General features: G+C 56.5%; 1 protein-coding gene across 10 annotated transcripts in view; it reads right to left on the reverse strand.

Moving 5' to 3' along the window:
• Window positions 1–958: 958 nt before the first annotated feature.
• Window positions 959–13,093, reverse strand: part of VPS37C (VPS37C subunit of ESCRT-I) — a 36,000-nt gene continuing 23,865 nt past the window's right edge. For 9 of the 10 annotated variants that reach the window (XM_015248429.3, XM_072970055.1, XM_015248425.3 and 6 more), the window contains 4 exons: window positions 8,391–8,489; window positions 4,887–5,058; window positions 4,042–4,124; window positions 959–3,323 (listed from right to left, as the gene is read on the reverse strand). In XM_015248429.3, coding sequence (XP_015103915.1) covers window positions 2,568–3,323; window positions 4,042–4,124; window positions 4,887–5,058; window positions 8,391–8,483 — 1,104 coding nt within the window. In that variant the 5' untranslated portion in view covers window positions 8,484–8,489 and the 3' untranslated portion in view covers window positions 959–2,567. Of the gene's footprint in view, window positions 3,324–4,041; window positions 4,125–4,886; window positions 5,059–8,390; window positions 8,490–9,114; window positions 9,194–13,093 lie in introns of those variants that run through there. The other variant, XM_072970056.1, reaches the window with a different exon arrangement.

Below are 13,093 nucleotides of genomic sequence, written 5' to 3' on the forward strand. Positions count from 1 at the left end.
CTCAGAGCTACTGAGAGGCTGTTTCCTGGGCAACTGTCCTATAGTAAGGTCCCCGAATAAAACTGAAGCCCATAGCTCTTACATCGTGTTTTTCTTTCAGTTGACAGTTTTGGTGACCACAAAGGGACCCAGAGCAGCTTCTCTCCACACCTGAATTCTCCAAGGACCTGGAGCCTTGGTACCAGCAAGGGCCCCTTGTGCCCATCTGCCTCCTCGGTGAGCCCAGACGACTGGGTGAGTCTCTCCTGAGTCTCAGATCTTCCATCTTGGTTGACAGTCCATTCAGTGTTAGTTTTAAAAGTACCCGACTTCTCAGTTGACAGATACTGAGAAAATTGTTCAGTTGAAAGATACTTGGAAGGTTCGGACTGGGAGATTAGGTAGGAGACTGGCCTGACATCCTTCCTCAAACTGGCCATTTTACAGGGTTTGCCAGTACGAAAGTGAAGATACCATATGAGAGCTTTCAGCTCCAAAGGGCCACAGCTCCACCTGGCCAGTTACGGCTTTCTCGGGCAACTGAGAAATTTACGGGAGTGGCGGAGGCGAATCCTCCTAACATGCAGCAGTCCCACAGGGAAACCCACTCATTAATCTGAAAAACTAGCTTCCAGGGAGCCACACGTAGAGACTGGCCATCCAGTGCTTTGAGCGCCTGGGGAGGGTTTAGCCTGTCAGGAGAAACTGAGACACACAGAAGAGTTGAAACGATTTTAGGGTGACACCTAGAGGTGCCTGACTGCACGTACACCCTGGCCAAAATTATATGCATACTGGCTTCTCCCCCTACCTCTGTGGAGCAGTTTCTCAGAGCCACCGAGATATAATTCTTAGTAAGGCCTCCGAATAAAACTGAAATCCCCAACTCTCATGTTTCCCGTCTTCCTTTCAGTCGACAAAATCAATGCCTCACAGGCAGCCACATCTTCCGTTCTTAAATTCACCGGAGCCACAAAACTACCTGTAACTCATTAAAGTTTATTATGGCAATTAATTACACAAACATCCCAGCAACCATTCACCCAGTCCATAAGCGCTCGAACTGGAAGAGTCCATTAGAGATTTCTCTGTATAAATAACTTCTGAGAAGCAAGCACAACTGGTAAGAGACCGACATCGCCAGTCAAGCATCCGATCGCACACACCCACCGATGGCACGCAGGCCGGGAGCGGGGCAGGCTCCAGAGGTCGAGTTTCCTCGTTGGCCCCCAGCTACCCAGGCCCACCAGATGCTGGGTACTCGAGTAGTGGACATTTCAAGGCACATATGACTTCCTAACTGATAGCAGCTCCAGAGTCTGCCCTTGAGACCTGGTTCACGTTGGGAACAACCACATTAATGCTTTGCTCATCACACCCTCCCTTTGGTCTGTTGTCATGTCTCTTACTAACCGTGCTGAAAACCCCCAGTGTGCTGGGTGGGGGCTGCATGTGGCATGGAGTCACAATCCCTGCCTCTTACATTCTGAAGACGAGAGATGTAAAGAAACGGATTCTGATGTAGTGATGGTGTTTTACAAAGCACCATTTGGGAAGTAACTGTCAGGGTATCTTCTGATGTCTGTCTTAGGAGGGATTTTGGGAGTGGGGGAAGTGAGTTACATCAAGGAGCCAAAGGAAGGGGATGAAGGGAGGGGGCTGCTGCAAGTGAGATTCAAGGCACTAAAGGAGTGGATGGACAGGGTGGGCCTCAGAGGTCAGCCAGAAGTGGAGGGCACCAGGAAAGAGGGGGGCTGGGGAGGTGACCCAGCCCTCCACTCCTAAATGAGCCCCCTATGTGATCATGATCTCCTGGGCCAGAGCTGCTCCCTCTCCTCCAGCCAAAGGGTCCAAGGCAGCCCCCTGGATCCTCTAACCAGGGCAAGCGAGGTCTGGGGTCCACCTCACAATCCCCAGCCTCCTCACTGCGTTGGCTCCGCTGCCATCATTCAAACTAGCATACAGAATGAGATTATCTGACACCAGTCTATGAGAGTTCAATTATGGCTTTGTGTGACTTAAAAATCATGAAGTATTTTTCCTAATAACTCTGTTCTCTCCCCCTGATCCAACCCTGACATGGTGTGCAGGGCAGGCCATTCTTGAATGAACCTGAGAGACACAAAGAGCTGTAGCCCTCAGCTGAACATGCCAAATCCCAGAGGAGAGGGAGGGGGTGGGCAGGAGACAGAGACCCGGCCACCCGGTCATCGAGAGAACTCCGCATGTGGTTCAGACATCCAGGAGCAAGTGCAGGTACAAGCAGAGGTCCACAAACGCGTGCATCTGCTCCCTCCCGGGCACCCTCGGTGAGGACTGAGCTCCCAGCCTGGTGAGCACCAGAAAAGCTAAAGCCAGTCACAGAAACGAGGCGCCCCCTTCCCCCGGGAGGGCAGCCAGTGCTGGGACCGGCTGGTGCCTTTCCAGGCCTGTGCACTCCCAGCCAGGTGCCCCCAGGCCCCCCGTGTGGGACACAAGTCCATGGGGGAGCCAACTCCACTTCCAGTTTAACCTCGAATCTCAGCAGTGGGTGGGCCAAAGGTTGTGCGCCAGGTGGAAGTAGGGAAGGCCAAGGGCCAGGACCATGTTTAATAGCCCGGCCAGGCAGGCCCCTGAGGCGGTGGAAACCCATAGGGAGGGGCGGGCCCGGGGGGATAGGGAGGCTGAAGGGGGCCTGAGGGCTGGAGCTGGCCTGGGAAGCTCGGGAGCTGGGGCTGCGTCGGGTAGGGAGGTTTTCCTCCTGTTGAGGGGTAGGGGGGCTGTTGAGGATAACCAGGACTGGGGCCCTGGCCCCCCATCATGGGGTACCCAGGGCCAGAGGCACCAGTGGGGGCCACGGGATAGCCTGGCCGGGGCGGCATGCTCCTCTGTGGGGACCAGGAGTAGCCTGCAGCAGCCCTAGGCCCCGACTGGGCTGATGAGTACGGGGGCCCCAAAGGCCCACTGTAGGAAAAGGAGGGCTGGGACACCACAGGGAAGGGGGCTGGCTGGAGCGCACCTTGGGCGATGGGGCCCGCGGGAAGGCCTGGAGAGGGGCTGTAGGGCAGAGGAAAGGGAGGGGCCGCTGATGGCGGTGGTGGTGGTGGTGGCGGTGTTGGCGGTGGCTGTGACTGCAGATCCTCAGACACAGGGGGCGGTACCTGAGGGGTGGGGCGAGGTGGGGGAGGTGGGCGGGGAGGTGGGGCATCACCAGCCGGCTCCAGGGAGGCTCTGGGCTTCCTCATCACATCCTGGAGCTTCTCCACCCGAACCCGGCGCAGATGGGACAGCATCCTCATGGAGGAAAAGTTCTCCAGAAACGTTTCCAAGGGCACCTCGCCCTCCAGGAACTTCTCAGCCATGGCCTGGAAGACATAAACTCCAGTGGCAACAGGGGTTTGTCGGGATGGAGGCCACCCAAATACTCCCAGGTCGGGGTCAGCCGGGCCCGGGAGCTGCCTGACTCCTCTGACCCACATTTGGGAAGTTCTCTCTATGGCCCTTATCACTGCGGATATGTCATATAAGCACTTGGCTATTAGTCCGTCTTCCTCACCAGAAACCTGCCATGGCCACTGCTGTCCCCACCCCCGCGTTGTGCCAGGCTCACAGCAGCTGCTGCGTGTATTGCTGACTGACAGGACGATGCGATCTCCCCATCGCCGGCCCAGCCAGCCCAGGGGCTGTGGGACCCCGCAGCGTCCTCCACCCACTCCATGTGTGGAGACATGGAGACCAAAGAGAGGCCCAGAGGGAGGGAGAAGAGAGGCCAGGCAGCCCCAGGAAAGGGGAGTGGCTGGGGGCCCGGCTTCAGGTCCTGCTGCACTGCCCATCCCCCAGGCCTGCCAGCAGCCCTGTGGCCGGATTTCCGGATTTCCGCTTCAGCCAGTGAGGCTGGGCTCCTGTTCTCTGCATCCAAAAGGGCCCCCACAGAGAGACAGGAGGAAATGTCATTCACCTCGGCCATCTACTAACTCCCGGCCCACGGCCCCCCGCAGGCCCGCAGACCTCGGGCTCAGGACAAGGCCTCCCGCTCCAGGGGCTGACTCTTCAAGGGAGCGGGGGTGTCACTGGCCATCTCACCTCGGACTCCTCTTCAATCTTCATGCTCTCTATCTGCAGAAGGTCCAGCAAGGTCCCTAGCTGCAGTGCTGCAGAGAATTTCTCTGAAAGGGAGGGCAGAAAGGTTGACATTTCAGAAGTGCCTCCTGATTCAGTATCGGAGGCCACGGTTTCCACAAGGCTCTCTGAGGGTTCCCTGCATGCTGGGGCCCAGCCGCCGCCCTGGGTCCTGCTGCAGAACACCTTTCGGTCCGGTTCCCTCAGGTCACCTTCCTGAGCAGAGAGGAGCTCGCCCGAGCCCAGCCCAGACCCTACTCCCCTGCCTCCCCATACCAGCCTGGGAAGCAAGAAGCCCTGGGCTTCGGGGCACACCCACCAACCCCAATCCCGTTCTGTCTCCCAGGCAGTTTCTTCATCTGCCTGGGTGTCCAGTCCTCTACCTTCAAAACCAGGACAGCCCCTCACCTTCACAGACGGCAGGCTGGGTCACAGAGAGCCCAACCAGCTCTGCAAAGCGCCAGAGCAGGGCTGGCTGAGTGGCCGGTGCAGGCTGCAGGCTCTCTGGGTTCCAGTCCCACCTCTGTGGAGCCACAGAGCCCCAGCCACGATCCTGACTCTCTCTGCGCCTCACTCCTCTCATATAGGACATGAGGGGGACAGCAGTGCCTACCCTGAGATGGCTGTTAAAGCACAGCACAGGGCTGGGGAAGTGGTGACCCTCAGTAACCGCTGGCCCCTTCCTGTCCCGGGGAGGGAGATGGAATCTGTCCTTCCACGTGACTCCAGCAGCTCCCAAACCAGCCAGGAACAGGGCCCCCGTGTTACCAGAGGCGCCCGAGTGCACCCTCCCGGGGCCAGCCGCCTACCCAGCTTCGCCTTCTGCTCCTGGCACCGCTCCACCAGCTTCTGGAGCTCCTGGTACTTGTCCGAGAGGTTCGAGCGGCTGATCTCCAGGGGACCCTGGAACTCCAGGTTCTGCTCGGCCAGGCTCCGGTTGGTGGCCAGTGCCATCTCCCGTTCCAGCTGCAGGTCCTGGACCTGAAAGAGCAGGGGCACTTGACCGTAAGACCCACTGCCATCACCAGCACTCGGCTCGCGGTGGGTGGCACCAGGGGCTTCTGGGACTCATCACTGACAGTGGGGGAACCAGGCAACACTCAGCCCTCAAGGAGAGTCAGACAGACCCAGGTACAAACTCTGAGCAAAGTAGTCCGACCCAGATACCTCACTGCATCCTTAACCCAGCAGCCTATGTGGTGGATACACGTGGGAAACTGGCACTGAAGGGTCATGAGATGAGCAGGAGGAGACCCACCACGAGCTACGCAGAGCTCCGGGGAGCGGGTGGAGAAAGTCAGAGGCTTTCTAGGAGGGAAGGGACCAAAAGTCCCAACCACGTATCACCAGGATTCGGAGATAAGAGCCCTACTCTGAGATGCACGAAGGTGGCCCGGCCAGATGACAGGCCAGACACAGCATGAGGCCCCCAAAGAAGGTTAGTTTGAGGAGGGAGGAAGCCAGGGCCAGACCATGACACCGATGCTGGGGAGACCTGTCCCTGCCTCCTTCACAGGCATATCCTGCAGAGAAGCCATGCAGATGAGCTAACAGGGGTCTCCAAGAACTGGAAGAGAGTCCCCAGGCCAGCAGAGGACTCCTACCCACACAGGTGACCTGTGGCACCCGAGGCCCTGCTACCAACCTTAGTGCCTGGACTGCCCATATGTGCCCCACTGAAAGCACATCCCCAGGCTGAGCAGCACTTTGGCCCATCAGCCAGGTCCTCTGTTGTCATCAGCTGGTGAGGTGGCAGCCCTGGGAACCCTTCCCAGACCTGCTCATACCTGAAGCCCCATCCATTTGCCAGGGAGTCCTCTTCACTGAAAGGAGGGCGGAGGTCACACCCACACCCCTGCAGGAGCGGGGACAACACACCAGCAGCACCACATGACACAGAAGAAAGGACACGGCACCCACAGCCGGGCTCAGGGTGCAGCTCGGCGAGACCAGCTTCCATGCAGGAGCCGTCAGGCGGCTTCTCCACTGTGGTCGGCACTTGGTGACCAGGCCACCAAGCCTGACTGGCTCATCCCCAACCAGATGCAGGAAGGCTGGGGGCATCCTGGAGGAGGGGGTTTCAGAAAGGCTGGCCCCCTGCTGATCCCTGGCCAGGGGGCCTGGAGCCATGCACTCTGGAGCAGGCCTGGAGCTCCAGACTGGAAAGAAGGATGCCAAGGCCACCAGAAATCATGGGGCCTGGCCATGGTCTCTCAGGTCTGCGCCCATATCTGGGCTGTCTGGTTTGCTGCCACAGACACCCTCTGGAGCCACTCAGCAAGCACACTGACTTGGGGACACCTGCACCACGTAGTTCCAGCCTCACTGTCACCAGCCGTGAGAGCTTTTTTCCCTTGAGTGACGGACACGGAGTGGGAGGCCTGAAGCCCCCTGCTCAGCTGCCCAACAGGGGGCCCCAGATCCTCAGCGGACGCATCCTCTGTATACCTCCACCGTCTTTTCCCTGGACCTCAACCAGTAAGTCTACAACCAGCAAAGTATCACTCTCCCCTACACCCGCCCTCCCCATTTCTGCCCCACTCCTCGGAAACGCCCCCAATTTTTCCCCATCTGGGGTTCACTACAAAGCCCTCCGCCAGACATTACAACAGGTCAGTAAGACAGTCTAGCACCCCACCCAGAAGAGCTCGCCCACCCTGCCTCGACCCCGCTGTTCACACTCGTCCACGTGGAGAGGTCCTGCTCTTTTCTCCAAGCAATGTCCCCGCCCCAAACTAAATGAGCTCCCGTCTCTCCTCACAGCGCACTGCGACTCAGGTGTCATTTTCCAGCCCACGGTAGAAAGCTAGCCCAAGGGGTCTGGACAGTCTACGGAACTCTCCCGCCTTCATCTCCCCTTAATCCCGAGTGTCTCTCCCATCAGAGAATTCAAATCCATCCATCAAGACACAGTTGCGCGCCACAAAATTCAGCATGCCTTTTGCCCAAGCTGGTGTTTCTGCCTATGTTTTTCGTGGTTCTGAGCTTCGCCGCCGCCATTTCCACCAGCCTGCCCAGCTTGGAAGTCAGCTAATCATAATGATGTAATCAGGCTTGTGCACTTTAGGGCAGGCCTTGGGATCCCCAAAGCACTGTGCTCTTGCAAGATTCAAGAAGCACTTGGTGCTTAACACGGGGAAGGCGAAGGCGTGAAGGCTGGCACCGAGCTGGCTCAGACTGGAGCCCGGCCTCACAGCTAGACCAGGACAACTTTTGCTAATGTCCCTGCTGAACGAGCTCTTGCTGGCTCAGGTTCAGCTCAGGGCACACCACATCCAGCCCCCGTGGCTCTGCTCACACCCTGCCCCGTCCTCTGTGCCCTCCGGCCCCTGCAGAGACTGCTCCTGCGGGTAGAGGGACAGCGGGGCAGCAAGCACACAGCACGGGAGAACGGGAGGGCACGTCCGGCTGCGCATCCTGTTATGCAGAGGGAATTGGGCTGCAGAGGCAGAAGGAGAGAAGCTGGATGGCGAGGCTTCCTTTTCTGGGGTCAGATATTGTGAATTCACACAAGAGACGTACCACTTCTGTTCACCAGTAAAGATTAAAAACACACTCCAAATGCGAATCAATGAGCCTGGCATTATTTGTGTCCGTGTCTCCCGCACGCTAGGGGCAGGAGGCAGCAGCTTGCAGTGCTGCCACCTCCGGGTGTGACTATGGGCATGTCCAGCCCTGCGGCCACAGCCACATCCAGCCACCTGACCTCTCCGACCTCACAGGGGAGTCACAGGGACAAGGAGACGGGGAGGGCCGGGAAAGCCTTTCATCCTTTCATAAAGGGCAAAGCTCTGTACGTTCAGAAGGGATGTTTCATTCCCATCGGGACCGTGATCAGGAGCTGAGTCAACAGCTAGGTGCTTGTTCTGAGAAGGAAAGGGTTAACAGGATGAGGAGGTGGGCCTAATTCCAGCCCCAGCAGAGCTCCCCGGCTCCTCCTCCAGGAGCTGCAGGGCCAGACAAGGCAGCTGGGGAAAGACAGCTACAAAGCAGCACCAGTGCTTCTAGAAGCTGCCTCCAAATTCAGGCTGGAACAGCAGGGTGCGGGCTCCTGGGGCACACAGGTCCCTGAAGGCCCCAGGAGCCCGGCTTTGCGCGGGGGCCCTGGACCCTCTAGCACTGCCCATCCTGGAACTCCCAGAGGGCCCAGGAACTGGATTGAGACCTCAGGGGCTCCTCTGGCTGGGTCCACATCAAGGGCAAGGCCACAGAAAGAGGAGATGAACTTGACCCAACCTCCCAACCAGCCAGCGTCCTTAAGAAGGGCCCCATTCCCATCTGCTGTCTTTGGCCCCATGACAGCCTTCCTCTACCTCAGGGGATTCCTGGGCCAGCCGGTCAATGGCCTCTGGGTCATTCTGCATCTCCTCCAGCTGCTCCAGGGTCTTGTCTTTCAGTGTCTCCATCTTTCCCTGTGAACACAGAATGATGCTGAAGTGAGGGAGGGGACAGCTCAGGCAGAAGGGACGCCCAAGCCTATATATTATCTGTCAAAGACAAACTGCAGTTTTCCAATGACGTTTCGAGTCCATATGGAGGCTCAAGGTGGGGCACACTTCGGCCACCCTGCCCATTCCCTGTACCCAGGGAGACCAAGGGCTGCTCCTCCACCCACACCATCAACAGCAGGATACGTGGACGCACTCGGAAGCCAGAGGCTAAACCATGATTCTTGGCGGTGCCAGATGAAGCTCCCCAAGGAACAGGCGGGAGGAGGGAGAGAGACAGCCAGAGACAGAGACTAACTTGGCCCCGGGCCACCTGCACGCCCTCTGGGAGGTGTCTATTTCTGTCTGGGCCCGAAATACACGCACCCTCCACACACTGAGACTTTCCCGGCCTCGTCGTCCCAGGCTCAGCTGCCCCCTGCCTGTTCTATTCAGTGCCTCGGGTTTCCCTCGAGGATTCTCTGTGGCGGCAGCCCTCTCCATGTGCCACAAAAATGGACTGTCACATGCGTGTCCTCATCAGAGAAGAACAAAAAATAGCCACCAAATTGGCCCCTCCGGCAACCAAAAGAAAAGGAAATCGACCGACCTGAATAGGACGTCTGCTTTGACCAGACAGCCGGTTTCAGCGGTCCTCTCCCTCCGTCACTCTGCCCAGAGGGACATCGACCAGTGTCTGTGACACAGGGGTCACAGTCAGGCCCCAGAACAGAACCCCAGGGACAGAGAAGAGGAAGCACAAATGTACCCAGGATTCCCCTTCTGCTGACAGGATCCTCTATTTTCATCTGTTTTCAATCTTTTCTAGACATGCATTTTATAGCCCTGAAGTGGGTTTTTCTCACTACGAAGGCTATGGAAGTTTTCCAAAGATCCCAGCACTGCAGAAACCCAGAGCCCCCAACCCCCACGCCAGCGCCCGGCGCGAGCGAGCCAGCCCTGATGCCTGGGCCCAGGCGGCAGCAGGGCAGCAGGCCCAGGGTCACTGTCGTGCGGCCAGAGGCCACCTCCAGGTCTGCTTCCTCATCTGTACCAGGAAGGGTGGGCTCCTCCCAGCACCAGCAGAAGACTAAGGAGAAACTGTACATTTGTGTGTTTGTTTCTGAGGTACCACTGACCTATAAGACTGTTCGTTCCCATTACACACATAGTGATTTTTTTCCATGCATTTCAAAATGACCACCAGGGTTAAGTCGGGTTATGATCAGTCACCATGCAAAGACATTAGTTATCGATTATATTCCCCACACTGTGCGTTTTATACCCGTGACTCATTTATTTTGTGGCTGGAAGTCTGTACCTCTGAGCCCCCTCACCTGTGTCCCTCCTCCCCTGACCCACCCCGCCTCTGATGACCTGCCTGTTAGTTCTGGTATCTGTGACTCTGTTTCTGTTTCGTTATGTTTGTTCGTTTGTTTTGTTTTTTTTAGATTCCACAGATAAGTGAAATCACACGATCTTTGTCTTTCTCTCTCTGGCTTATTTCACTTAGCATAATAATTTAACTTAACTAATTTAATTTGTAATGATGTTTTCATTTTGCCTAAGCTACCTGGATCAAGCTAGCTTGGCATCTCCCGTCTTTCCCCTCCCTCCAGCTCTGAGGGGACTCAGGGGGACTAGCCTCATGGGACAGGAGAAAAGCAAAGACCCCGGGAGAGGAAGGGCTTTGTCCACGAGTCCCTGCACAAGCAGGATGAGAATCAGGGTTCACCTCATGTTGTTTCTATGGCGTCTCCACCAGGACCCCAAATGCACTTCCCTCTAGGTATCAATGGCCTGGCTTGCGTAGGTATGGGGGGACCCAGGTCTTCCACTCCAGGATTTGAACTCCAGATATGCGGCCCCGTGACATCAAGCACCATCAAGTGAGGCAGTGTTGGCAGCGGCCACCACAGTGTCAAGGTCAACCAGCGGAATGTGGGGTTGACAGCCCTGGAGAGGTGAGCCCACACTCTGGCCAAATGCAGGGGGAGAGCCCTGCAATGAGCATGCCCGCCACGTAAGGCTTCCAGCAGGTCAGGAGACCCACGCCGCGTACAGACAGAGCCAGGAGGGGCCAAGGGGGCCTGCGCTGGGCCCCGGGGGAGCTCATCCAACTGAGCAGGAGGCGCTGACGTAGGACCCACCCTGCAGCCGGCCCAGGGGCCTGGCTTCGCTGACCAGCTTGCCTTCCCCAGCTACTTTTTCCCCTAAAAAAGGGGAAATATTTTGATTAGACAAGTTACCAAAACAAAATCTTTCTAGAACCTTCAAATATTTTACAACATTCTGAATTGTTTTCCTAGGGGGCTGACAAAAGGTGGTACTGATGCCCTGTGGCTCGAGTGCACGTCCATCTTTCTTGAACTTGTGGTGGATGCGGGCCTCTGCGGAGGAGGCTGTGAAAGCAAAGTTGCCAAGCCCTCCCCCCGGGCTTGAAAGTCCTAGGTCACACAAAGGGGACCTGATGCTGCTAAGAGCTGCGTGACGCTGCTGCTTCCACAAGGGACGGGGTGGCAGCAAGGATGTAATCTGTCATAAAGGTTTGGTAACAAGTCACCAAAGATATTTAGCAAGAAAGGAGACTTCTCTGTGTTCAGTAAAGAACAGTGGCCAATCAAGGAATGAAGAAGGAAGGGAGCACCCTGGGTGATTCTAGAATGCTCTGAAGTGTGCACCCCATGGTACCACGACACCTGGCCCCCCTGAGATGCCTTCCCCTCTAACCGCCATCCCAAATGATAACCTTGCTCTGCCATCTGAAGCCCCACACCTAGCTCTGTCTGATGGCTTTAAACTCCTTGTGGCAAAAATCCCTGTAACATCGATCTGCCTGGTGATCTGGATAGTCCCGTGTCTTTAGACGTCAAGAAGTCACCCCAAAGTGGGCAAGGAATGAAACATACAGCTCTCCAGGAGTCCACTCTGCGTACGGAATGAGATCTCAGGTGCTGGTATGAACCAGAGGCCCGAACCCGGACCTTCATCACCTGTCTGTGATGACCATCTCTGCCGCTCCCTGATGGGGAAAGATGACCCCAGAAATGCAGAAAAAAGGCCAGATCAGCCCAGGGGCCATAAATCACCTCTCCCCTGTGTCAATTCCCTTTCATCGAAGACTTCCGTATCTGAACTACCTCAAGAAGTTCAAGTATGAAATACGTCCCTTTCACACAGGTCAGCACAAATTAGAATGGACTCTCAAGGTCAGCCTGCATACCCGATGACCTCGATACTACTGGAAACAGACCCCTTTCCAGACAGCAAGTTTTCAGTTGAAATGTCACCAGCTACTGCGGAATGCGGGCTGTGGTGCCTTTCTTCTCATTCCACCTTCTCTGGTCTCTAACGCAACATCCCCCTCAATTCTACCATGCCTGTTTCACAAGGGGTAGAGGGGCATGTAACTTGCCTGTGGTGACAAGAGTGGGGACACCAGACCTGGGAACCCTGACACAGCCTGCTGTTCCTTCCACCAGGCTCTGCCCCCCGCCCTCCTCTCACACGGCCTCACTAGGCGCTGCTGGCACGTGTAAGAGCCACACATCCCTGCTCCTTCTGGAACAGGTGCGCTCAAGATTCCATGCCCACATGTGCCACACTCAATTTTCCACACCTGATGGTCCCACAGCTCCTTTCTTCTGAGATCCAAACCCTTTACAAACTCTCCCTTTAATGTATATAATCACTCTAGTGAGGAAAGGGAACACAGGGTTTAATACCCCTATTTCAGAGATGAAATGAAGGCCAGAGAGAAATCATAAGGGAATTGCCCGAGGTCCCATAAACTGCTGGGGTCAAACGACCAGAGGCCAGAGCTTCTTCCCAACTCTGGTATTTTCATTTAACAAACGATACCGAGGAGTGATGAGGCCAGAGTTTAGTTATAAGATCATCCAAAATGCAGAGATTACAGGCCCATGCAAGCCACAGCTTATCTGCCCCCACCACGGTCCCTGCCTCCCGGCTAGAGGTGGCTCACGTCTGCGGCGCTGACAACATCTCAGGCCAGAGGAGCAGGCAGGCAAGTTCCATCTTACAAGATTTATCGTGGCATCACCTACCCCTGGAAGTCACTGGTGCCTTTCCTCCTGAAGTTCACAGAAATCACCTGATCCTGAGTCACCCAGTGAGGTTGAAAATAGCATGCATTTCCCTGGGCCCACAATTTGAAAAAACAGCAGGGCAGGTGGAAGAACAGGACAACATTCTACCCAAGGCCCACAACGCAGGTGCCCCTGAAGTCTGGGCACCTGCCACCGTCAGCGTTCTGCCTCCGGATCATCCAATGTGCCAGAAAAATCCAAACCAGTGCTCCTCAAAATGGCCAAAACCACCGACCAACCTCCACAAAGTAGAGAACTGGGGGTGAGGGGTTAGGGGTGAGAAGCTATTTGGGGATGCAGAGTCCAGAGGCTTTCACTTCTGGAGGATCTGACGTGTCCAATGACCTCGCCACCTGGGCCCCGACCTGGACCCCCTGCCACTTACCAAGCGCCCAGGAGAATGCTGGCCGCTTCCTGAGCAGTGCCCGGAGTCTGCCCCGGGGGAGGGGACAGCAGAGGAGAGTTGAGGTGAGGAGACAA

This window comes from Vicugna pacos, chromosome 10, assembly GCF_048564905.1.
Source record: "Vicugna pacos chromosome 10, VicPac4, whole genome shotgun sequence".
NCBI lineage: Eukaryota > Metazoa > Chordata > Mammalia > Artiodactyla > Camelidae > Vicugna > Vicugna pacos.